Source organism: Jatropha curcas, chromosome 10, assembly GCF_041381405.1.
Source record: "Jatropha curcas cultivar XTBG-Jc1 chromosome 10, XTBG_Jcur_1.0, whole genome shotgun sequence".
NCBI lineage: Eukaryota > Viridiplantae > Streptophyta > Magnoliopsida > Malpighiales > Euphorbiaceae > Jatropha > Jatropha curcas.
In genome coordinates, this window is record NC_143160.1 from 5,624,504 (window position 1) to 5,652,122 (window position 27,619).

At 31.3% G+C, this 27,619-nt stretch overlaps 4 protein-coding genes across 5 annotated transcripts; 3 read left to right on the forward strand and 1 right to left on the reverse strand.

Moving 5' to 3' along the window:
• The first annotated feature begins 4,682 nt into the window (after positions 1-4,682).
• LOC105640448 (two-component response regulator ARR5) lies at positions 4,683-6,146 on the forward strand. The gene is made up of 5 exons (XM_012224764.4): positions 4,683-5,038; positions 5,121-5,197; positions 5,304-5,381; positions 5,499-5,569; positions 5,832-6,146. Exons 1-5 carry the CDS (start codon positions 4,876-4,878, stop codon positions 6,079-6,081), a joined length of 639 nt encoding a protein of 212 aa, XP_012080154.1. The 5' UTR covers positions 4,683-4,875; the 3' UTR covers positions 6,082-6,146.
• Positions 6,147-6,884: 738 nt separating this feature from the next.
• LOC105640749 (formin-like protein 8) lies at positions 6,885-9,545 on the forward strand. The gene is made up of 2 exons (XM_012225144.4): positions 6,885-8,017; positions 8,121-9,545. Exons 1-2 carry the CDS (start codon positions 7,263-7,265, stop codon positions 9,445-9,447), a joined length of 2,082 nt encoding a protein of 693 aa, XP_012080534.2. The 5' UTR covers positions 6,885-7,262; the 3' UTR covers positions 9,448-9,545.
• Positions 9,546-11,867: 2,322 nt separating this feature from the next.
• Positions 11,868-14,605, forward strand: LOC105640449 (protein EDS1L). Its single transcript, XM_012224765.4, has 3 exons — positions 11,868-12,555; positions 12,806-13,582; positions 13,774-14,605. Exons 1-3 carry the CDS (start codon positions 12,226-12,228, stop codon positions 14,461-14,463), a joined length of 1,797 nt encoding a protein of 598 aa, XP_012080155.1. The 5' UTR covers positions 11,868-12,225; the 3' UTR covers positions 14,464-14,605.
• Positions 14,606-16,787: 2,182 nt separating this feature from the next.
• Positions 16,788-18,579, reverse strand: LOC105640451 (hypothetical protein). 2 transcript variants are annotated; one of them, XM_020681787.3, is made up of 3 exons: positions 18,325-18,579; positions 18,100-18,166; positions 16,788-17,994 (listed from the first exon to the last, which is right to left on the reverse strand). In XM_020681787.3, exons 1-3 carry the CDS (start codon positions 18,400-18,402, stop codon positions 17,096-17,098), a joined length of 1,044 nt encoding a protein of 347 aa, XP_020537446.1. In that variant the 5' UTR covers positions 18,403-18,579; the 3' UTR covers positions 16,788-17,095. The 2 variants fall into 2 exon arrangements, with proteins under 2 accessions (XP_020537446.1, XP_012080156.1); XM_012224766.4 differs by having other exon boundaries at positions 16,788-18,000; positions 18,325-18,578.
• Between the last annotated feature and the right edge of the window lie 9,040 nt (positions 18,580-27,619).

Below are 27,619 nucleotides of genomic sequence, written 5' to 3' on the forward strand. Positions count from 1 at the left end.
ATGGTGGACCAGATGAAATTCAACTTGGTGATGGTAAAACTCTTGCTGTAACACATACTGGATTTGCTACTCTTCCAGCTGATTCTGCATATTTATCTCTTCCTGATGTGTTGTGTGTACCAAATTTGCACAAAAATTTGATTTCTATTGCCAAGTTATGTCGGACTAACCATGTTTCTGTGGAATTCTTTCCACTTTATTTTGTTGTGAAGGATCTGCGCACGGGGGCGTCTCTGCTACGAGGCCAGAATATTGATGACATTTATTGTGCAAACTTTTCTCAGTGTCATTCCAATTCACAGTTGCATACTACAGCTCGTGTGTCTTCTCTTTCTACTTGGCATCATAAGCTTGGTCATCCGTCTAATAAATTTTTTAGTATAGCTCTTAAACGTATGGGTTATGAGTCATTGTCTAAGTCTGTTTCCAATTTTCATTGTGTTTCTTGTTCAATGAGTAAAAGCCATAAATTGCCTTTTTCAGAAAATTCTCTTACTAGTACTAAACCTTTGCAACTTGTGTATTCTGATGTTTGGGGACCAACAAAACAATCCATTGATGGTTATGTGTATTATGTCACATTCATTGACCACTTTACTAAATATACCTGGCTATATCCAATGAAAAAAAAATCAGATACACATGATCTATTTATTTATTTTCAAAAACTAGTAGAGAATTATTTTCAAACCAAAATAATATCAGTTTTTTTCTGATAATGGCGGTGAATATCAAAAATTACAATCTCATTTTCTATCTTGTGGTATTTCTCACTATACATCGCCGCCACACACTCCCGAACATAATGGAACCGCTGAAAGACGACATCGATTTATTGTTGAAACCGGTCTCTCTCTATTACATTTTGCATCTTTGCCTCATGAATTTTGGTCTTATGCATTTCTTACAGCTGTCTATCTAATAAACCGTTTACCATCATCTGTTCTTTCTTTTGCGACACCATTTTTCCAGTTATTTGGTCGGTCTCACAATTCTAATCATCTTAAATCTTTCGGCTGTTTGTGCTTTCCTTGGCTGCGTCCTTATGTCAGTTCCAAATTGCAATCTCGGTCACAACCTTGTATATTTTTGGGCTACTCTTCTACACAATCTGCTTATAAGTGTTATGATCCATCTACCAAAAAGTTGTATCTCTCTCGGCATGTTAAATTCGTCGAGCATGTTTATCCCTTCAAAGTTTGCACTAATGTTAGTCAATTTACAATGTTATTTTCAGATGTTCCCTGCGCAGGTGTTGCACAACAAACTGACACTAGTCCTGTCATGGTTGATCAGCTGCCAACCCCTGATATATCACTACAATCTGCTGTTGTTTCAACTCTAGCTCCTGAACAGCAGCAACAAGATGTTTCTACTTCAATTGCTGGTTCTTCTGCTGCAATGTCAGTCTCTCCACAAGGTAGTCCTGCTTCAGATTCACCTGTCTCACCTGGTATTGTGCCTTTGGTTGCTACTGATAGTTCCTTAGTTTCTGCTGCGTTACCATTGGTTGTTGGTTCTCGGTCTCAACGTCAATGGAAACTTAATACACGGTACTTTAATGATTCTTTTGTGAATGTTACAACTACATATCCTATACAAGATTCTGTTGAACCGAGAACTGTTAAGCAAGCACTGCAAGATGCCCTCTGGCGTCAGACTATGGATTCTGAATATAATGCCTTGTTGACAAATAAAACATGGGAGTTGGTTCCTCAAGCTCATCATAAACCCATTGGGTGTAAATGGGTGTTTCGCATTAAGCGGAAACTCGATGGCACTATTGACAGGTACAAGGCGAGACTCGTCGCTAAAGGTTTTTTACAAGAAGAGGGTCGTGATTATTTTGAGACATTCAGTCCTGTCACAAAAACTGTCACGATTAGAGTGGTTCTTACACTGGCAGTTTCACACGGTTGGCCATTGCGGCAACTTGACGTTAATAATGCTTTTTTACAGGGTACTCTTCATGAAAGTGTCTATATGTAACAACCTCCGGGGTATGTGAATACTGATTATCCTGATTATATTTGCCGCTTACGTAAGTCACTTTATGGTCTTAAACAAGCGCCGCGCGCTTGGTATATTGAGCTTACCACATTCTTAGGATCACTTGGGTTTCGGAAATCTAATGCTGATGCTTCTCTTTTTATCTTTAGCTCGAATGGTGTTATTGCTTATTTTCTCATATATGTCGACGATATAGTGCTTACTGGCAATGACACTAAATTTCTGGATGAATGTGTTTCTCGTTTGGCCAAACGATTTTCTATTAAGGACTTGGGTACCTTGCATCATTTTCTGGGTGTGGAGGTTATTTCTACATCTAAAGGCCTTTTTCTCTCGCAACATCGACATATCCATGATCTCTTGGTTAAATTCAAAATGGCAGGTGCAAAAGCGGTTAGTACACCTCTGTCCACTAGTGACAAGTTAGTTTTATGTGATGGGTCCCCTTCTGCCGATGCTACTGTTTATAGGCAGATTATTGGAGCTTTGCAGTACTTGGCTATTACAAGGCCGGATGTGTCTTTTGCAGTCAATCGTTTATCTCAGTTCATGCATGCTCCAACACAAAATCATTTTCAAGCCTTGAAGAGAGTTATGCGATATTTAAAAGGTACAATCTATTATGGATTATTTCTTCGTCGCCATTCTGCTCATAAATTAACAGCATTTTCTGATTCTGACTGGGGAGGATCACTTGAAAATGGAAGATCAACAACTGCCTATGTTTTATATCTTGGTTCTAATGTTATCTCCTGGAAATCCACTAAGCAGAAGACGGTGTCTAGATCTTCCACTGAGGCAGAATATAAGGCATTGGCTAATGCTGCAGCTGAATTAATATGGGTTCAAAATTTGTTAAAAGATTTGAGCTTTCCTGTTTTAGAACCCCCAGTTATTCATTGTGATAATATTGGAGCCACTTACTTTTGTGCAAATCCAATATATCACACCAAGATGAAACATCTTGCCTTGGATTATCATTTCGTGCGAGAAAGAATACATGCTGGTCAGCTTAGGGTCCATCATATTAGCACTAAAGATCAAAATGCAGATATGCTCACCAAGCCTCTTGGTCGCCCACAGTTTCAACTTTTCCGATCCAAGATTGGAGTTTCCGATGGATCCTCCATCTTGCGGGGGCGTATTAAGGATAAAGCTAAGCACTAACTACTTATCTCTGTTTTTATAATTTGTATTTCTCATCTCCTTTATATACGCCTATCTTATATATAGGTTAGTTATAGTCTTGGTATATATAAATAGTGCTGTAACTATATCTGTTAAATACATAAGAATCATATTCTTCATAATAAACAAGAGATTAACAAACAAGACGGGGGAGGCAGAGCAAAAAGAGGGATTTAATTTAAGTTAAGGTCTAATCAATGCAAGTTTCTTATAAGCATTCTTCAGCTCTGTTGGTGTGCATTCCTTATTCAAGCCCAGTACTTGATAGAAGTCTTTGCTTTTGCTTTCATCTTCTCCATTTGCCATTTCTTCTCCTCGAATAATCAAAACCCACACCAAAACCAAAAACCACAAAGATTTTTTCTTGTTGACAAATTAAACTAAGCCAGAACCTAAAGCAGAGATCAAACAGAAACACACACATATATATATATATATATATACATCAAAAACAAAAAAAGATTACATCTTTATTGAAGAAAGAACACGGAATCTCAGCCCGTAGTTTATTTCGTAGGAGTAAAGATTTAAGATGTCCAAAAAAAAGGTTCTGTGCCCAAATTCAAGAAGGGTATTACTGTAATTTAATAAGTCGAAATAATAATTTTCGTTTTAAATATGCATGACGTTACTTTTTACATAAAGAGCGAGGAGGGATATTTTGGGGAAATTATTTCTAGAAGTCAATAGGGTCCCACATCGACGCAACCATGATTAAACTTGTTGGCTTGGGTACCAAATCAAGAGCGGTTCTGAAGTTGGGTGGAGCGGTTGACTTGTGGTCAATGGGTCATTTAGATCATGTTTTTTTATCAATCTAGTCTAGTTTTCTACAGGGGGATCATCTGGCAAAGAAAAGGCTGCCTTCTCCGAAAGGAAAGTGAAGCATCATCTTCTTTTCTTCGAGTTTTGACTTTTCAACCTTGTGAGTCGTGAGATCATTTTCATTTTTACAGTATTTCTTTTTGAAATGACAGCGTACATACTTTTTTTTTTTAAAAAAAGGAAGTACACTGTCATTTAAAGCAACTTCCTTTGATAAATAACAATTAAATATCTTACTTTCTCAAATTTAAAAAACAAAAAGAAAATAAAATTTGGTTGATATTTATTACATATATTATATTTTCCATAGTTAGTATAAAATGTTTAATTATTTTACTTTTTTTTTTTAAATTTTCTACGAAAACATTGATTTCCAATGACTAGATTCAATGGATAAAGATGAGAATTTCCTGACTTCTTTAAATATATACTTAATATTTGGAAACCTTCTATGGATAAAATTGAATTTCCACATGTTTTTTTAAAAGTTTATTTAAATTTATATTTTAATTAATTCATTAAATTACAAATTAAAAAACGTTTCGTTTTTGGTGTCTCGCCGTTTTACCAAATAAATAAATATCAAGTATAAAAACCGGATGGTAGTATTTTTGACGCGACAATAGACAAAAGTGGGGCTGTTTAAAAAGATATGCAAAGATCTCAAGAAATATTAGATCTTCAGAATCTTGCCTTTATCTTCCATCTTTCGTTTCTTTCTTTACAACTTCTTATTTAAAGCATGACCCAAATCTTTCGCTTTCCCATTCTCTTCATTTGCTATATAAACCTCTCCATACTTTAGACATCTAATAATCTTCTACTTTCTTTCTTGATATATTCTCCGGTGATATGGCCGTGGCCGGTGAAATTCTCAGACGGAGTTTGGCTGAGGAGGTTGGCGTCTCTAATGGATCATCTTCTTGTTCTGAGGAGCTTCATGTTCTTGCTGTAGATGATAGCTTCGTCGACAGAAAGGTTATTGAACGGTTACTTAGGATTTCTTCTTGTAAAGGTGCGTTCTTTTTTTCTTTTCAATTTAATTAAAACTCAGATTTTGATTGGATTTGGATTTGATTGAATTTTGGTATTTGCAGTTACTGCTGTTGAGAGCGGGACCAGAGCTCTGCAGTATCTTGGATTGGATGGAGAGAAGAGCTCTGTTGGCTTCAATGTAAGTCTAAGCTTTTTCTTTTCCTTCTTACTTATTGCTGTTTGGTTTATGAGAAAAATGGATGAGGAAATAAATGATTTTTATTGATATTTGGATCTGATTGCAGGATTTGAAAGTGAATCTTATAATGACAGATTACTCTATGCCTGGCATGACTGGATATGAACTACTCAAGAAGATCAAGGTATGAACTTTTTATCCCTGTTTAGTTCTCGAGAAAAATTAAAGAAAATTATGAAGTTATAAAAAAAACCATCTTTAATTTGCATGCTAACATGTACTAATTTTAATTTTGGAGCAGGAATCATCAGCTTTCAGAGAGATACCTGTAGTGATAATGTCATCTGAGAACATTTTGACTCGAATTGATAGGTGAATACCAATTTTACGTTTCTCTTAATCAAAACACAATTAATTTGATAAAATAATGTTTAAATAATAACAAAATCTAATAATATCTTGGTCAAAAAAATAAAATCATTAGATTTATCATTTCTTGACCTGGAAAATTATAAGAAAACGCGTTTGTGAACCAATGGACTAAAATGATATTAGCATGTGATTACAGATTTTGCCTGATTAGTTTAATATGAAAAATGTAATTAATTATTTGTCTAATGATTATAATTAACAGGTGTTTGGAGGAAGGAGCAGAGGAATTCATAGTAAAACCAGTAAAACTATCAGATGTGAAAAGGCTGAAAGATTTTATAATGAAAGGGGAAGGAGAAGAAGAAAAGAGGAAGAGAAAAATTCTGAAGAGAAAATTGCAAGATGGTGTGTTTTCACTATCTTCATCTGATTTGGCTGTAGAATTACCATCTCCTTCTCGTTCCTCTACCATTTGTATGCCTAAAAGGCCTAAATTGGTGAACAGAGACTGATATTATGGTCACTTAAAGAGTGTATTAATACCAATCCATGGATGGAGGGATATAATTTTTGTTAATTTTTGTTATTTGTGCACATAATTTGCTTACCAAATTGATTTGATGAAGAAAAAAAAAAAAAAGAAATCAGATACTATGCAAGAAATATCAGAAACTGACTTGATTACCCCCTTTATAAATTTTTAATTTTTTAATTTCTTGTGGAAGTTCTGAACTCTAATTCATCTGCAAATGAAAAAGTGAATGAAAGAGATCCCAATCTAACCAGAAACATTTAAAAGATAATATGAGATGCTCGAAAATAAAAAAAAAATAAAAGAAAAATATTGAAACCTAGTATTAATTAAAGAATCAAATAAGATTTTGTATTGATTATTTGATTATTCTGTCCAGATTGTGCATCTCCTTTTATCTTTTAGTTATCGAGTATATGGACCCAAATTGGAATCCAAAGTCCTTCTATGGCTATAATTACATTGACCAAACCTAGGTCTGGACTTTAACGTAGGCTTGGCATCAAGTTATTGATTGACTAATATTTTTAATTTTCACTTGTTTATGCTGAAATCAACTCTCATACTGCTTATTTATTATTAGGCTTGGGATAGGCATGACCCTAGTTTTTAGAACCAGAACCCTCGGTTTGAAATCGATGGGTCCGGAATCGGAAAGAAAGCTTTGTTTTCTCATCCTTCACCATTTAACGCCATGCGGCAGCTTGGATGTGAGAGACATTGAAAAGCTTTTCTTGATTATCATAATACTGTATGATGCCAAGAAACTCCCACAGGTAGAGCTTAACTGTCAAAAGCAAGCGGTAAAATCCAAATTATACATCGTCAAGAATAAACAATGATCAAACAATAATGTCATTCCAACATATAAAGGCTATAATATAGGAAAATATCGAGGAAGGACGGCTAAAACTGTCCAAACCAAATCATCACCAACACCCATGAAATGTTCTTAGCCTGCAACAACAATACTACTTTACAATACAAGGGCATTTTGGTCATTTCAAAGACCGAGATCATACTAATATTAATAGTAACTCAAGACAACAACCAAGTGCATTGGAAGAGTCAGCAGACAACATAATACAGAATGACAGAAAATAACATTTGAATTTCTTCTGTTAAGCGTATTAGTCCTCAGGAGAACACTTCGAATTTCTGATGAAAATGGAGTCTCCACCAGTATTATCACCCTCATCATCATCGTCGCATGGAAAAGAAATAATCGCTATTGTTGCCACCGCTGCAATTACTCTTATTATTGCTGCAATCTTCTTTTTCTGCTATAGATATGTTAGACGCCGGCAGAAAACTAAAATTGGCACAAGCTTTCAACAAGATGTGGTGACATATGAAGAATTCAGAAATTTTGGTGGAAGAGTGAAAGGACTAGTTGTCGATGAAAATGGGCAAGAGGTTGTCTATATCAAAGATTTAGAAGATGGGGAACTTAAAATCAATTTGTCAAAGGTTGTGTTGAATTCTAGCTATGAAGAAGGAGAAGAAAATATGACAGAAAAGAGAACGAGAAAATGCAAGCTTGAGGAAGTAAAAGAGTGTCAAAGTAAAGTCATAGAATCAGTTCAACCAAATCAACTAGTACAGCTACCTCCACCACCACCCTCTCTATCAAAGAAAGTTAAAGCACTACCACCACCACCTCCTCCTCCTCCACCACGCCCACTCCCAATGATAGTGAAAAGACCTCTTATACCATCACCTAGGGCTGATAATTTGGTTTCATCACTAAGACCGCCGCCATTACCAAGAGGGGACACAAACAACGTTACAAAGAAGAGTTCAGGGCCGACGAGCGGTAGCAATGTGAAGAAGCTAAAGCCATTGCATTGGGATAAAGTTGTAGCTAATACTGATCATTCAATGGTTTGGAATGAGATCATCGATGGCTCTCTCAGGTTGTCATTCATACATATATATATTTGTTATATATGTTTACTCCCTAAAGCATTTAACTGTGTAGATATACCTTAATGCATTCTTGTTCCTATTTTCTTTCAGAGTTGATGATGACCAAATAGAAACGCTGTTTGGATACAAAAGTGCTACCGGCAAAACCCATCAAGGAAATAAGGCGTCACCAAGTATTAGCAGTTCCAGTGCTGCCTCTACTCAAATTTTCATCCTTGACTCCCGCAAGTCGCAGAACGCAGCAATTGTAATAAAATCACTGGCAATTTCTCGCAAAGAAATCCTTGATGCTATTCTTGAAGGCCATGGTCTTCCCATTGATATCCTTGAAAAACTTGTCAGGATTTCTCCAACCCAAGAAGAAGAAGCCAAAATTCTCCAATTTACAGGCAACCCCAGTAAGCTTGCAGATGCTGAATCTTTCCTTTACCATATCCTGAAAACTGTTCCATCAGCATTTTTCCGGATGGACGCAATGCTTTTCAGATCTAATTATGATGCAGAAATTCTCCAACTCAAGGAATCCTTACAAACACTTGAATTGGGATGCAAGGAACTAAGAACTCGAGGCCTTTTCTTAAAACTTCTCGAAGCCATTCTCAAGGCTGGTAATAAGATGAATGCTGGGACAACTAGAGGCAATGCAAAAGGTTTCAACCTTACTGCTCTCAGACAGCTTTCTGATGTTAAAAGCACTGATGGCAACACTACTTTACTTCATTTTGTGGTCGAACAAGTAGCTCGATCAGAAGGCAGACGACAGTTTATAAATGATATTAGAAATATTGAGAGAAATGACGGTCAAAAAGGAACAAATAGCGATTTAGATTCAGATACAAAGGCAGCAGCAGAGGAAGGAAAAGAGTATGTATTGCTAGGATTACAAGCATTAGGGAAACTGAGAATTGAATTTTCCAATGTAAAGAAAGCCGCTACCATAGAATATGACAGCTTCATCAGCACATGCTCTTCTCTTACAACCCGAGTTGTAGAAATTCAGATGCTCACTACACGCTGTAGCAATAGCGACGGAGGCAGTTTTGTGAGAGAAATGAAAGGATTTTTAGAGTGCTGTGGAGAGGAGCTAAAGGTGGTGGCGGGGGAGCAAACAAGAATTATGGAGCTTGTGAAGAGAACAACAGAATATTATTGCCAAGCAGGAGCTTCAAAACATGATAGAGAAAACCTGCTTCAAATGTTCGTTATTATTAAAGATTTCCTTGACATGGTTGATCAAGTCTGTATAAACATTTCTAAGAAGTTTCAGAAGAAGAATATGGCAGCAGCAAGTGCAGAATCAGCATCACCGCCATTGCCATCAATTTCAACTTCAGAAAAATTCCAAGACTTTCGTTTACATTTGATATCAGATTCGTCGAGGACTGAATTTACTAGTGAATCAGATGATGAATTTTGAAGGCAGTTTAATAAAGTTCTACGCAAATTTAATATTTAAAAATATAAGTAGCAAAAAAGTTGTGTTCAATGGAAATAAAGAAATAAAATTTTTTGATATTTTCAGAAGCAATTTTACAATATAAACTGCAACAGTTGAATGTAACAATATAAGGTTCAAAACTGATACCTTTTCTCTAAGAACTAAAAAGAGAAATATAATGCTACCACCACAAAAGGGGGGAAAAGAAACTAGAAACAGCAATCGTTTCTTTAAAATAAAAAACTAGACGCAATCAACCCACAAAATACTGTACTTCCAATCATTAAAAATGCCAAATCCCAGGCAAAGAACACAACCTCGGCTAAGAACTAAGGGCTTTCAGAATTAAAGGTGATTATACTCTCTTCTAAATAAAAAACAATCTAAAATAATTCAGTTAGCAGAATAAATATGGTAGAGTTACTTGAATAACTACAGGTTTGGTAGTATGTAATCAAAGTCTGGTGCAGTTTTTCTGAGTTTCAAGCCATCTTCCACTCCCATTAAGAAACAGTAATATTCATATTTTGAACTATTTCTCAGCTACCAAATAGCATACATATAAAAAAGACCCAGTAATAACAACCACACAGCATAATAAAATTGCAAATATAACAAAAGAAATCAACCATGCTTTGTTGGTTTCTTCTGCAGAAACCCTTTTTGAATAACAATTCAATTCCCAAATACGAAAGAGAGTTAGTGACTTGATCTTATAAAGAAGCTTACTTGATTGATTGAACTGAATAAAATGTAGAGTAAATTGGCAAACTTTAGTCACCCCATTTATTATTCCACAAGGAAGCAGAACAGAAAATGCTTTGCAATTGAACTTCAATTCCTCGCATGATTTCATTTCCTTCTTGCAGTACATGAATCTCATTCACAGCTATGTTTATAAGATGGGATTCATCAATAATTTTTAAGAGAAAAGAAATCTAAGGTAATTTGGTTTGAACTGTTTTGAAAAAGAATGCATCTTGTCCACGTAATCTGTAGGTGTTCGTATATGTAATATACATGACTTAGCATATTTCGTTAAGATTATCGTAGTTTTGTTAAAATAAAAAGTACCTCATGTGTTCTTTACGGAAAAAAAAAAAAGAAATTTTATTTTTAAAAGAATTTAATTGCATATAAGTGGATTTAAAATTTTAATTTATTCAAAAAAATTATATTTATCATCATAATTGAAATTGTAAAATTTTTAGTTACAATCATATAAATTGATAATAATTAATTTAGTTATAATTTATTCTACAAATTGAATTAATTAAATTACACAAAAGTTTTAGAAAATTCAATTATATTAAGAAAAGGAAATATTATTTAGTCCATATAATATGGTGACATTAATTATTTAGTTCTTGTGTTTTAAAAATATAATATTCAATCCTGTGATTTATAACCATTGAAAAATTAGTCACCCCATCAAAAAAATTATACTTTATCCCTTATCCTATTTTTATTGTATTTTTTATGCTATTGTACTTTTTATTCTAAAAATAAAATTAATCCTTTTAATAATATGAATAATATATTTTTACTTTTAGCATATTATTTTTCAATAATATGAATAATTTTTTATATTGTTGAAAATTTAACTTTACGTAGAGAAAGACAATAGAAATAGAACAAAAGGTATTTTAATTCTTTTTATTCAAAATTTATGGTAAAGAATTATAATTTTAGGTGAAAAGACTTATCAATCCAATAGAGAAGCAAATCACGAATACCTATTTATATATTTTTGAAATTATATTGACTAAATAGTTAATTTTACCGAATTAGATAATTAAACACTTTCACCATTCCTTAACATTTGACAATTTTTGAGTTTTCAAAAGAATTAAAAAAATAAATTAAATCACCTCCATTATATATAAAAAAAAATCATTGATTAAATTATCTTTTAATTAATGATCTCCTAATTGAGATAAAATTTAGTGCAATTGAAAAGTTGAAATAAAATAATTAATAATTATTTTAATATGTTAAAATTATTATCTAAATAGAATAAAAAAAGTTAAAAATATTTAACTAAACAGAACAGTAATAATTTATCTTTTTAGTTTTAACAAAAGCAATAATTTATCTTTAAGAAAAGGTAGTAATTACAAATGTTAAAAAATTTTGAGTGCATTGAAGAGTTTCAATAATGGGAAGTGACTTTTCACTTTTCGGCTTTTAATGCAAAATATAAAACCTTTAGACATGTGCGGATTTGCACGTTCCTTACCTAATAAATGCTCTTTCAAAAGTATGCAAGCAAACAAACGACACACTCTCCAAGAGAAATTAGAATAGTTCAAAGACAAGAAGAAAAGATCTGAACAACCAAAGCTAACACTGTTAAAATACTAAAACAGTAAAACTAACGACTAAAAAAGAAACCAATAACCAAAGGGCCTGCTTGACCCCAACAACAAGTAGTCAAGAACTTCACCATTATTGTATTGAAAGGAATAAAGGGTCATTGCTTTTGTAAGCTTCCTGGAATCTTCAATCCCAATTAACCAAAGTCGAGTCAAGATCATTTGTTTCAACACCCTTCAATGGGTTCTTTCATAAATTGTTGTATTGAAAGGGATAAAGGGTCATTGTTTTTGTAAGCTTCCTGGAATCTTCAATCCCAGTTAACCAAAGTCCAGTCAAGACCATTTATCACGACACCCTTCAATGGGTTCTTTCATAAATTGAAGAAGAAGAAGAAGAAGAAGGAATCAACTTTTCAGAATCTAACAAGAAAAATAAGAAATGGGTAGTGTTACGCTTCTAGAGAATATAGGGATCAGAGAAGAAGTGATCAAGAAAGTAAGCTCAATCGCCCAGAAAGCCCACAAATATACAGGAAAGCAATTGTATGTTTCTCAAAAAATTCCCGGTTCATCTGAACTTGTTTTTAGCTTCCCTGGATCTTGGTCTATAAGTGATTGGTTTAAAGGAAGTTCCTTTGGAGAAATAAAGGTGGATGTTGAACTGTTACCTTCTCTGAAATCTATAGGTCTTGCTGATACTGCTACTGTCAATGAAGCCTTTCTCCATAGATTCAAGTTAGTTTTGGCTAATCCACAGTTTAGAAAGGAGGTATGTGAGCTCAGTTTCGCAGTGAAATTGTTTTCCTTTGATGGGCTATATGGTATTTACTTTATTTAGCTAGGTCCTAGAAACGTATGTGCTGTTTTTTCTTTTAAATAATCCAATCTCATTCTAATATATAGCGTATGTATTCATGATAAGTATTTAGATCTATCTTAATTCTATTGACAAGAAAATTATGAAAAAGAGCAAATGATCGATGATATATTGTCTGCTATTGGTATCCAATTTTTCTCAGGTAGGAACAGCTGCAGCAGAAGGGAAGCAAGTAGTGTTTACAGGACACTCTTTAGGGGGGCCTATTGCTATACTTGCAACTATTTGGTTCTTGGAACAGTATATAAGACCTAACCTCTCCAAAACGGCACCATTTTGTGTGACTTTTGGATCTCCCCTTGTGGGGGATCGCATTATGGGTCATGCAGTTAGGCGAGAAAACTGGTCTAGATATTTCATAAATTTTGTCATGAAATATGACATTGTTCCAAGAATATCACTTACCCCTCTATCATCCCTTCAGTACCACCTGCAGCAAATTCTCAATTTCTTTAACCCAAAATCCTCTCTTTACATGAAAAGACCTTTAAGCGAAGCTTCAGATTTCTATATAACTGTGATGAGGAATGCAGCTTCTATTGCTAGCCACGCTGCCTGTAAGATTATGGGGAGCACAAATCTGTTGTTGGAAACTCTATCAAATTTTATTGAGCTGAGTCCTTACAGACCTTTTGGAACTTACATCTTTTGCACAGGAAATGGGAAACTTGTTGTTGTAAGGAATCCAGATGCTATTTTACAGCTACTTTTCTATACCTCTCAGCTAAACTCTCGAACAGAATTGCAAGTAGTTGCTCACAGCAGCCTAAATGATCATTTGAACTACAAAGATGAAATGCAAGAATGCTTAGCAATGCAAAGTGTAACCTGTTTCGATGATCATCACCTGGAAGCACTTCGATTATCTTCAGATGATGTAAATTCGGAGGCTAGCGTGGCCTTGAATGACTTAGGTTTGGTAAGTTCGCGTCTTTCTTTCACAGGGTAGGTGATACCAGTTTCACCATTGAAATTTTCAAGCCTCAGCTAATTTTAACTTATCTTGGTCAATTGTAGTTGCTTAAAAATGCTCCATTTCTGCATTAAATTGGAGATTATAGTAGTTTACCCATTAGAACAGTTTGAATGACTCGTGTGTTGTGATTGTAGAGTGCAAGAGCTAGATTGTGTCTGCGTGCTGCTGGAGAATTGGAGATGCAGAAAAGGAATAACCAGACAGCAATTGATAACAAAATGAAAGATATTAAGAAAGGAATAGAAATGTTACAATCTTACAAAGCAAGATATCAACAAAAAGCAGGCTATTATGATGCCTTCAAGATTTCAGAGAACGTAGCAGACTTTGATGCAAATGTTAAGAGGCTTGAGCTTGCAGGTATATGGGATGAGATCATCGAAATGCTGAAACGGTCTGAACTTCCTGATGAATTTGAGGGCGGAAAAGAATGGATCAATATTGGAACCAAATACCGCCGCCTTGTTGAACCTTTAGATATTGCTAATTACTACAGACACCTGAAGAATGAAGACACAGGACCTTATATGGAAAAGGGGAGACCTAGAAGGTACAAATGCACCCAGAGATGGCTCGAGCATGCTGAGAGGATGTCAAATGAATCGTTGGAATCATGTTTTTGGGCAGAGGTAGAGGAGCTCTGCATTAAAGCTGGTAGCCCAGGCATCAAAGACAGCGTTTTGCTGCTAAAGAGAAAAGCTGAAGAATGGATTCGAGAAAGGGATTTAGATAAAGATGTGTTCTTGGAAGGTTCAACCTTTGACAAGTTGTTGAAAGAAATAGATCAGAATGTTTCATTCAAGAGCCCATGGAGTTCAACATAGTAAGGACTTCCTGCCATGTAATAATAAAGTTGATGTTGTGCAATAAGCTTAAACTTTTGTGCTTATGGATAAAAGTTGTAACTAGAGGATGTACAATAAAATTTTCTGAAGTTTTTAAGATAAAAACATCAAGTTTATCTTCTTTCTCCAGGAGTCCAAACCATAAAAATAAAATGTTCATATCACAGGCAACAAATGAGCATGGACAAATCAAGCATACCCAAATATATATATATGGGGAGAAAGTTGCCCTTTGTTGTAAGCAAATAATTTGATAATAATTATAATAAAAATAGCATTTTGCAATAAGCACTAAATCTTTTCCTTCATAAATATTTTGAAGAGTACGAGATATGAAGCCATAATCTCCAATGTCAAGGACATTAGTACTATAAACAATCATTGATGCTACTAACCACATATTGCCTGTTTCTTCAATTTTCCAATTGCTTAATACAATAAAAATATATCTATACAACGAGGACAAAATTTGTTGCTGGCATACATCAACTCTGTTTTTCTCGAGTAAAATTGGAGGCACTTGCCGGTTGCATTCCAAACCCTACAAAGAAATTTCCAAAAGATGCAGGAATATTCCAAATAGCATATGAATACAAAAATTTCTCCAATCAACTAACTTCACTTTTCAGTTTAAAATAAAAATACACCTTGCGTTGTAAAGAAACCAAATAACATCTTTCCCTATTGTTAATGGTCAGATCCAAAATTCTAAAAAATTCAGAACTCTAACCCCACATTATACAGAATAAAAGCAGATCAAATCATCCTATTTAAGAAGTTCCAACAATTTCCTGCTGAGCTTTTGGAGAAAGGTTGCATTAGTTGACATTCCAAATGCCAACAGTTTAAAAGAAATTGCTTGAAAAAAGTTGATCACATGCTAAGCAACAAAAGGAGAATACGAAATAGCCCATATTGGTCTATTACCAGATGTAGCACCATCATTATCATCTAATTGGAATACCAATACGTGTCAAACTCCAACCAGCAAATATATATCTACAAATGCCAAGTAAAGAATAAAGCAGATAATAATTTTACTTTCTTCCATGAGAGATCAAGCAGATAATATTTCTACAAGTGCCAAATATATTACCTAGTTAACAAGGAATCATTTCAATTTTCAAGTAGCGCTGCAAAAATCTCCTTTTGGAAAAGCCACAGAGACTAAGGTTAAGTTGATGGAGATAGAACCCGGGATATAATAACAAGCACATGTGGCAAAGGACAAGTATAAAGTCAAAAGAATCCTGAAGCGCCAACACTAATTTTTCCTGCTTCCTGATGGTGCATAAATGAGATTTAAGAATCATGTAGCCGCTCAGAAAGACAACCCAATACAACATCAGTAGAAGCAAAGAAAATATAACAAGCTAAAACATATCTATATATTAAATCTCCACATGGTAAACTTCCATATTACCTTCCACTGTTGCAAAAGCAAGGCATAGAATGATGCAAAAGAATGATTAAATGGATAGATACAACATGGCCAATAAGGGCCAAGTTGGGAGAGGAACGATTTTTGACCTATACAGTACCTTGGCTGTAGTCACACGGTTAGTCTATAGACGTAGCACAAAGCGACAAACGGTGACAATTCCTTCAAATATAATCAGTAAGAGAAAATGAGAGATCAAGTGAGGGCCAAAAAGAGAACCAAGGATCAAGAAAGGGATTAACCATTCAAGTTTTAACCAATAATCACAGCGTTAACATAGGCAAATTAAGATAGTAGGATCACTATGTTAAAGTTAACAAGCTTGCATTTTTCTATCTTAAAGCAACCCTTCAATAGCCTAAGGAAGATGAATCTAAAATATTTATAATTGTATAAAGTATACAGAAAGAAACCTGTAAAATGGAAGCTATTAAATACAACTTCGAGCCTTTGTAGTAGAGACATCTCTTCCCCTTCATGTGCAGACAGCAACAGATAATTTTCAAAGTTACCAAAGAACATAAATGAAAACGTAAATAAAAATAAAATAAATAAAATGTAAATCGCGTAGCAAGAAATGAGGCTAAGAATTCAAACCAAATATGTTTCCCTATCTTAGACTTGAAGGTTTCCTTCATGAAAAATTTCTAACTTCGTGAACCAAATCCAAAGGTTTGTAGATGAGTTCCTATGTCATAGCATCAAACTTCATAGCCTACTGTTACAGCATATAACATAACTGTGAAGCAGAGAGGGTATCATTGTAATAAGAACAAGTAACCAGAGATCAATCTCATCCATAAAACTTTAAAAGAATTATATCCCCTGTAAAATCATTTACCAAACTACAAGGATTATGAGATAAAGAGCAGAAAGTAGTCTTGTGAAGCATTAAAACAAAGAAGAGCATAACATACTGTAATCGTGTTTATGTATTTCTATACCACCTTATCTATTCACATACCAAACATTAGTTCCCTACACGCACCATACATATAAGAACCAAAGCTCATAGCAGAAGCAGTTATCAATTCTGGGTGCCAAAAAACATAACCCCACAGCTAGAATATCTAAGGAAATGTCTAAAACTAAAACATAACAAGAAAGACACACGCTAATGAAGAGAGATAGACCCAACACACACAATTCAACAGAAAGAGACTCATCCTCCTACGACCTTGCAACCATGCTATAAGAGCGAGACAACCTGAGAGTCAGGCTACCTCCATTCACACTCAACTCTGCCTGCCCAGCATTGTCCTCGTAGTTCTTCCTACAACCTGGACAGCGCCCATCACCATTTAGGATTCTGTTGTAGCAGAAGAGGCAAAGCCGAAATCCACATATACAGGGCAAGAAACTCGTGTCTGTGACATCCAATTCCTCGCAACATATAGGACAGGAAGAAGGCACATTAACAGTAATTGAATGCTTCCATGGGAATCCACCGTGTCCATAAGGTCTATCTGTATCCGGAAAGCTCCGCTGCTTGGACAAATTAGGCAGACTCTGTGGGCGAAATGCATCATCGGGCCTCCACGCTCTGCTGTTCCCAGGAGTCAATCTAGGTGGTTTCAAATCCTCACTACTAGAATCCAAATGATTCGAATTAGAATCTGATAGAGCACCAGATTGAAGATGTGGAGAAGATTCAGATTCCAAACACGGATTATCATTGTCGTTTTGGTTTCCTTGCTTGTTATCATCATTGGCAGCTAAAGCATCAGCCACGGCTTCCCAATCGTCCAAGCAATCATCAACCCCTTCTTCTTCCTCCTCTGTAATACTACCAGAGCAACAGCCGCCACTGCTGCTGCTACTACTGCTACTACTGCTTGAGGAGCCCGTGAAATTGGTGCTGGCATCGCCGCCGCTGAGAACACTGCTGCCGGTGGGACTGTGAGAAGGGGAATCAGAATCAAAGTCGTGATAGATCGAACCATTCTTCTCCTCTTCACCTCCTCTACCTCTTCGCCTCATCTCTAAATTCCCAATATCATTCTTCCTCTCATTGTCAGATGAGGACACTCTTTGGCCGGCAGGTTCATCCTTGCTTACTTTGTTCTTGACTGCAACTAATAGAATTCCAACACCACATATCATATCAATACCCCGCGAAAAGCACATAAATCAACAAATACAAATTAAACATTAGACATAAAAAAAGATTAAACCTTGAGAAAGCCATTGCTCACGACGCGCATCGAGCTTGCACTGCTTCAGTTTGGCAGACCGGTTAGCCTAAAATCCCAAAACACATAATGGAATCAATCAATCAATCAATAATGACAAACCCAAAGCGAAAGCAAATAAAACAAGAATAAAATTTTCTTGGCGAAAAGATAGTAAAAAAGAACTCAAATTGTAGAGAAATAAAGAAAGAAACACGATAGACACACCCTTTTCTTCTTTCCGAAATCCTTAGGAGCAGAAGCCGATGGAATGGTAGCGTTAGAGGTGATTGAATCAGAAATCATGGCTGCGAAACAGTGAGATTCAAATTCGAATTCGCAAAAACCCTAACGTATTCGATTTTAAAAGATAGAGATAATCTGAGAATTTCTAGAGAAACCTATTGGTACAGAGAGAAATAGATTGGATAACGGAAACTCCTCTGCTCCGCTCGCCCTTTTATTTCACACTCTCTCCAAATAAAGGCCGAGTTTAATTTATATAGCGCTTTACTTACTAAAATGTCCCCCTTTTTTACTTAATTTTCCATACCATTCTATTGAGTTAGCATGATATTTTCATGAATTCTAGGGGCAATCTCTGTGAAAGATTGAATGGCTTATACATCGCAGCGACGCCGGTTAAATTTCGACGACAGCGTTTTTCCGCTTGTCTTTCACTTGGCCATCAAGGAATATCTGGGATTTATTCCTCAAGATTTTTAACCTGAAAAACATGCATTAATTAGGTCACTGATAATGCATTAACTTTTAAACAGTTTTTGGTCATTTTTTCGTATATGTGTTTTGTCAAAAAAATAGCATTATCATATAAAATATATATTTCAATTTTTTAAATTCAACTTAATTTTTTTTAAATATAAATCGTTAATAATATTATTAAAAATTACAAATAAGCTTACAAACCAAAGATAAAACTTTACTATTATTAGATTCATTGATCTTTTAATAAAATAAAAAAATTTATATCCTTTTGAATGAAACTAAAATTAAAAATATAATATTAGATGTTTCCGCTTAGAGTTGATTTTGAAAAAAAAATATAAATTTTCGTAGCAGCAACTAGTTCTTTAATTGATTTTGATTCAAAATAATAACTCATCTGGATCTTCTATAACTGAATTATTTTTCCAATAATTTGCAACATGTAACGAAAATATATGAGTTTCGGTCATTATGCATCAACTGTTGGGTTATCCCACATCGGTTGTGAAAAGGGCTGGTGATCAAATTATAAGTGTGAGGGAAAACCACACCTCTTGAGCTAGCTTTTAGGGTTGAGAATGCCCAAAATCACCTATAATCAACTCCATCAATAGAGGAATAAACCTCTAATAAACAGCAGAAGCCTCAAATTAAAATTAAGGTTTAAAAATCTATAAATTCAACTTAATTTATTAATACAAAAGTTATATTTTCCACTAGTAAAATCTTTTAAATATTTTACGTCTCTACGAAGTCAACAATAGCATATTTTAAAACTAAACTCATTTTTATTTTATTTTTAACTAATGTGAAGAGCAAATTCATTTTATTTTTATATTATACTACTTTGTTTTCCATATATTTGCACTACTTGATTAGTATATAATTTCTAAACAGAACAAAAGTATGTTTTCAAAACTTCTAAAAAATATATATTTCCAGAAAAAAAAAAAAAAAAAAAAGTGAAGATGCATTTGCACGATAACTTAGGTGCTATTTGTCTTCGATTAAATTTATTATTTTTCATTTTTTTCTTCAAAAAGTAAATAAAATCTATTTGTTTAAATTTGTTTAACTTTTTTTCTTTATTTTTGAGAAAACTGTTTTGACAATAAAAAATAAATTTTATGAAACCACAAATAATGGTTTACAGAATTGTGTTTTCTGTTTTTAATTATACATTTCTTTTTTTTCTCATTTTTATAAAATTTATCTTCGTAAAATTATTGTTGTCGTTGTTATTATTATTACTATTATTTTCTCTATCTATATAATATAATGTCATTTTATTTATTCAAAATATATAAACATATATTTTTATCTCTATTAAAATTCTCAGTTTTTTTTTATCTCTTCTCTATTTAGCATTATTTTTATATTTATTATTAGTTTTTCTATCTATATAAATTTAATGTCAATTAGTATTATTTATTTATTATAATATTTGGGTATTATGTTTTTATTCAACAAATTCCCAGCTTTTTGTTTCCTATCCCTTCTCTATTTAGTATTATTTTTATATTTATTATTATTTTCTCTATCTATATAGATCTAATGTCATTTAGTATTATTTATTTATTATAATATTTGGGTATTGTGTTTTTATTCAACATAGTTACTGTAACATTAAAATTTAAAAATTAAATTATAAAATATTTTTAATTATTTCATCTAAAACTTTGGATTTTTAAAAAATTTATTGTTAACTAAAATGTTTAATGACTTAATAAGAGAATTTTGATAATTGGAACAATTTTTCACGTTGTGAACCAAGAAAAAAAAAGAAAAATAAATTTTAGGGAAAAAATAGTTTTCAAAAAATAAATAATCAAAAACTAAAAACTGTTACATGTTTCTAATAAATAAATAAAACTCAAAGCAAACAATTATATCAACCATTAAATTTTAAAATTATATTAAAATAAATATAACTAGTGTTGTAATATTAAAAATATATATATTAAGTTAAGTTAAATATATCAACAAATAATTTTACCATTTTAATATAATTTTATAATTTAATAATTTTTTTAAAAGATAACCCATCCTTAAGGTGTATATATCTTCGCTTTTGTTTTCATACAAGTTAATCCTTAAAATAGCCAAATCTAAAAAATAAAATGAATAACATACTCCTATTTCGCAAATATAAATTCATTTTTCTTTTTTCACTCGTTTCAAATTATAATTTTATTTCCATTTTCTATAAAAAGATAACTTTTGCCGATTTATATTTTACTCTTATTCAATATGTATTTTTGTTAATAAATATATAATTATTATTAATAATCAAATCTAGAATATGGATATTTCATACTTATAAACTAGGAAAAAAACTATGAGGGTGTAATTAGGAAAAAAAATAAAAAAATTATAATTTAATACATTAACTACTCCGTTATCTTTTAAAAATAAATTATGATGCGACTCGGGACATTTCGTAATTAAGAAGGAAAAATAAATTGTCGTTTCCCTTTTTTAGAAGAGAGATAATTATTATATATATATATATTGAAAAATATATTATTATTACCATCAATCAAATCTTGAAAATCACTACCTATAATAATCAAATTCATAATTTTAAAATATGAATCATTACATTTAAATGTAAAATTAGATTAAAAAATCCAAATAAAAAATTATAATTTAATCAATTAAAGGATTTATATTTCTAATTATACAAAGGAGGGGGCATTAAAAACCCTAGCATAAGACACGTAGGCTTCTCCCTTACGTTCGCATTGCATGAAAATAGAAATTTTGTTGCACTTGTACCTTTATAGAAATAGCAACTTTTGCATTTAGAAATAAAAATCGTATGCCATTCGTGACTTGTTCATAAATGGTAAATTGGATGCGTCTGATATTTGGATTTGTAAGATAATAGTAATTTTGGAAAAAGACAAATTAAAGCTAATTAATGTGCCCGCCTTCGCTCTAATTAAGCTTAAATCAAAATTTTGGTGCTTAAATACCTCTTTTTTGGTTATCAATGGGGTGGGTGATGGACCAACCCTTCAAATTACAAATGACAATGGCTCTACAACATACTTTTTGCAAATTTCTGAAAAGAAGATAGAGTTTTTTTTTTTTATCATAAAGTTAAAAAAAAAAAAAAAGTGCAAAGATGATGTTTTCATTTTCTTTTTTTTTTTTCCTGCGAAATTCAAAGTTGATATTTTGAAAATACCAAATAAAAAGATATTGTTAGGATGGAAAAATTTAGAAAGTTAATATTTTAAAAACACCAAATAAAAAAATTATAGTAAATAAAGTTTTTTCGTTTTTGAGAAATATAATAATTAAAGTCTATTAAATACGTAAATACACCACAGATAAATAATGAATATATAGCGTTGATTTAATTATTTAAATTATATCTAGATTAAATTATTTAAATGATAATTTCTTCAACTATCTAACTAAGTAACCACCGTGCGAATAAGGATAAGTTCTTAGATTAAAATCAATATTTTCTCCCATAATTATATATGAAATGCTATCAAATATTCTAAAAATAGATAAATGATATTTTTTTAGAGTAATTGGATCTATTTTCAAAATTAATAATATTGTGGAATTGAGTTTAATTGAAAAGATTATTAAAAAACCTTATAAAAACAATAAAAAAATTAATTATTGTTATTATACTAAAATAAAGGGACATAATTTGTGGTTAGGAATTTAGAAAATGCAACTATAGATCAATAATTAGAACCATCAATAATAGAAATTAGAAAGCGTGGATGACGTGTTGAGAATAGAATTAAAAGGTAGCCGGTGGCTGAAAATAGCACGACGTGTTAATTTTTGAGCAACGAAAGGGTTTTTTACCCTTCTTTTATTTCTGATTAAAGAATCTGGAAAAAGAATTAAAAAGAGATTTTTTTGAAATTAAATAGCTTTTAACGTTTTGATTAGATCAAAACTCTATATTTATTATGATTTATATATTTTAATAATATAATATTTAGAATAATTTTTAGAGGTTAAAAGATCATTAGATTAAATGTTCATATCCTACTATTTTGTATTTATATAAATTATTTATTTTTTACGCTTATTATACATATTACTTTTTTCATAAATTCACAAGCCTTAAAACTTACTACCAACAAAAATTTAGAAAATAAAAAGAAATAATTCATTTTTATTCTAAAAAATAATAACACATATGATAATAATATGGTAATATAGTAACAACAACGCACGTGATATATATTTTTTAATTTATCTATTTAAAAAATGAATACAACACACGTGATTGGAAAAGGATAAGAGTGTCATTAAGTGGCCTTTCGTCAGCCAAATTTCCTTTTGCTGGTAAGGTAGTTAGCTCCACACGCCCAATAGCGTACTACAGCTATTGTTTGTTTCACAACTAAAGGTTAAGACGAACTTTTTATAATTGCATATTTTTATTCTTTAATATAATTTTTGTAAAGCATATTTTAAAAAAGGAAATAAAGACAAAAAAAAAAAAAAAATTACACAACAATGGCTTATACCAAAATCGAGCTTTAATTCTTCTCAAAAAAAAAAAAAAAAAAATCAAGCTTTAATCCGCAAAACAAACAAACATGATCATATCCCTAATCAAAAGAGTGAAAGACCAATACATGGGCTTTGAAATCTGTGGGCTCGGGTCCAATCCACACATTGAAAATTAATCCATATTTGTCCAGTTATCTTTTACATGGTGGGCTTGGATTGGGTGTTTCATGTCATCGAGAATCCAGTCTCATTTGACTCCAAATTGTACTCTTCAACTGCAGCCTATTAACTTTGTAATGAAACGACAAACCGTGTTTATCATGCCGTCTTTTGCAACAGTATGTCGTTAAAGAACTCATTAGAAAGTTCTCTCTCCTCTGTTTTTCATCAAATAAAAAATAGTATGATCAAAGATGATTAAATATAAATCCGAAACTGAAAAATATAGTGTAAATAATGGTATGGTTTTATTGAAATTTTTTTTAAAAAAAGACATATACAACATGTTTTTTTAAAATTATGATGGGGAGATTTAAATTTGAAATTTTAAGGATGTCTGAAAAATATTTTTCTTATTTAAAAGAAAATGGTATTTTCTTTAAAATGATTTAATTTTTTTTATTTCATCGATAAAATATTTTGTAATTCATTTTTTCAGAAATAAATAGAGCATAAATATAATAAATAGCTTTGCCAAATTAATTGGCACTAGACTAGGCTATTGTATTGTAATATTTTATTACTAGCAGCATACCTATCTTATGCACGATATCTTTATCTATTATCTTAGAGATATTGTGATAATATTTTAAAATATAAAATTTAATTAAGAAAAAATTTATAATTTAAATTATCTTTAATTTTATATTTGTTAATTTTGTTGAAAATTATGTAAATTAAACAACATTTATTTCAAATTCAAAATACTAGACTAATTATATAAAAACTAATGTCTATAATAAAATTGAAAGAAAAGGAAATATATATTAAAAATTATTGATTTTAATTTATTTTTGAATTAATAAACTTTCTTAGATGATATTAAAAATAATAAAATAAATAAAGTAAAATGGACGATAAAAATTCAATTGTAGCCGTATAAATATATCATTCTTAATGATAATTTCATATAAATCGCTTTCTCTTATGATTTATCAAATTTTTTCTAATTTAATAGAGTAATAGAAATTAGAAGAGAAAAAAATATATCAATACCAAAAAGAAATTGTATAAGAATTATTGAAATTATAAAAAAATTTGATCTTGAGAAAAAAAATGCTTTCTTTCTTTATATATATATATATATATTGATTTGCACAAGGCATTTGCAATTGTGGACCAAAACGTGCCGTTTAGTTTAAATAATTTCAAGGTTTACGATATTTGTTCAAAATGGGATGAATCAGAAATGTCATTGTCCCATTTAGTTCACCTCTCGGTTTCTGACCTAACCCCAAATTTCTGTAACTCGACCGACAAATGACCCTACCCGGTTTCTTGGATTCCTTCTTCAGGGTTTAATGCCTCAAATCAATTGAATTGGAATCAAGCTAGATTAACTTCTCATAATTGAACTTGAACAAAATTCACTCAGCATTGCATTGATGAGATATTGATTTTATATATATAATAAAAAATTACTTAAAATTCCATTATCTAATATTAAACAAATTAAAAAATTTTTTTATTATCATCGAGGTGTTGGTTGAGGTGGTAAGCAATCTCAACTCCCATAAGAGTGAAAATATAAATTCGATCTCAGAGAAGTACACTTTATTGAGAGGACAAAAAACTTTTATGTTGTACAGCATCAAAGTAATTACACCTATTGGTTATAATAATAATAATAATAATAATAATAATAATAATAAAATCTTTATCAAAGGGACACAATGAAAATGAAGAAATAATCAAAAATCAATCACTAACTTGTTTTATAATACCAATAAGAACGTACAAATTTTCCATTTAAGGTATAGTTTCCTCTCAAACACTAATCATCATGTTTTAAAACAGGCCGTGTGCCAAAAACTACGGGGCAAAGTGTCGCCAAAAGAGCAGCTAATTGATTGGACCAATTAATAGGAAAATTAATCAATAATCAATTTATTTAACTTAATTTGCATTTTTGATTTTATAAAATCATGTGATAATACATAATTCTACCATATCAATTAATTGCACAAAATATGAATAAAAATAATCCGCGCATAATTCTATAATATCAATTTTAAGTTGAAGTGAAACCATTTTCATTCATACTAGAGTGAAATTTAAGTAAAATCATTTCAAAAATAGTAATTTGAATTTTAAACTGTGTATTCAGAATAAATAAGAATAATATTCAATTAAAATATTTTCCAACAATGAAGCAAACTTTTAACTTTACAAATAAAATTTATTTAATAATGTATTTCACTTTTATAGATTCAAGGGTGAATAGTTACATTTGGATAACTGAATTTTAATGCTTAAAAACCTAAAACATTTAATGTTATAATTATATTTTTGAATTATTGAATTGCTAATCAAATACTTCTATTTAGAGAATTTATAAGATTAGGGAAATCATGCTAAATCATTACTCTTATTTCATCAAAGGACACTTAAGTTCGAATTTTTTTTTTTTTTTTTTTTTTTGTGTGCTAAATGAACATTTAATATGAAATGGAGGGAGTAATTGAGTTTCAAATACTTCTAATTTTTTATGATCAAATTTTTTTCTTTTATAATTAATATATGGAAAAAATTGTAATATAACCATATATCTAAATTCAAGTTATCATGTCTTTATGATATATTTATTTAAGTAAATTCAGAAACACTAAATGAAAAAACTCGATAAACATTGCATCAGATTGAAGTATTTTCTCGAAATAAAAAAAGAAAAAATAAAAGAAATTGAATAAAATATCATAGGCTCCGCAACAAAAATCAACTCCAAGCAAGAATATTAGGTACTAAACACTTCTAATAAGAGGTTAAAAATCAAACATCAAATATTAGGTACTAGACACTCGTTCAAAAGGGCCCAAACTCATGTTGACCCTCATGCTTGCACGTGGAATGATGAAGGGTGCTCATGAATTATGATCAAATGCCACCTACTATTCTGCATATAATAGCCAATAATAAAAAGAAAAAAGAAAAAAGAAATCATATCATGACAAAAATACCCCCCTACTAAGTAGGGTCCATTATTTCCCACAACCAAAAGTGGCCCTATAGGAGTGGGCCCTGCATGTGGCACAGTACGCACGCCAATCATGCAAAGGACAGGAAAATTACCTCGTCCTTTTCTTCTTCTTTAATTCCAAGTGACAAGGAAATTACAACACTAAAGCAACCTACACGTGTATGTGAGCCATCCCATAAGGGGCATGATCTTCCCTTTGATTTATGATCTAATAACTGATAATTTATTTTACAAAAATAAAAAATTAAAAAACTTTATTAAAGATTTAAGAGTGAACATAGGATTTGTGTCACTGAAATGAAAGGATTATATCCTTAATATTTTAAAATATATATAAAAAAATTAAAAATTTGATAAATTCATTGACAATTCAATAATCAAATGTATTATTTCATAATATAATTGATTAAAGATAGATATATATTTTTCATTCATTAATCAATTTATCTGAAAGGAGCAGATATTGGATACAAAAGATTCATAAAACTGATGTCAATTAGTTTAGAAAATTATTTTTTGTTACCAATTTATTCAATATTGTGTAATTTTCTTTAATTTTTCTTTGATCGTAAATCGTGATTGAAATTATTTTTTTCAGATCATATGCAAATAATTAAAAAAAATACTTTATAGATTATAAAAAATTCTTGTTTTAAATGAAACAAAGAAATGCAATTTCTATAAGTTAATTTACTGAAAATAAAAAGGAGAGGCGATAACAAAGTTTAATACATAAATTAACTTATAATTTTATGAAAAATCTTGTGTCACCTTCATTTTTGATTTTGATCAATTGAATCAAATTATAAAATTAGATCTGTTAAATATTTTATTTGACCCATTGAACACATCCACCAGTAAAATTAGATCGATGAAACACTTATTCGAATGTTAAAAAATATAAAATTATTATTTAAAAGTTCTATTAATCACACACTAAATCAATATTTTACATATAAAAATAAAAAAAAATTAAAAATATTATTTTTAGTATAAAGAGGCATAAATTATCAGGAATTTTAAAATTTAAGATGTCGTAAATTTTTTTTTATCAAAATTGGAAACTTAATCGAGTTATCTGACTAGATTGTGTCTTTATTGGGA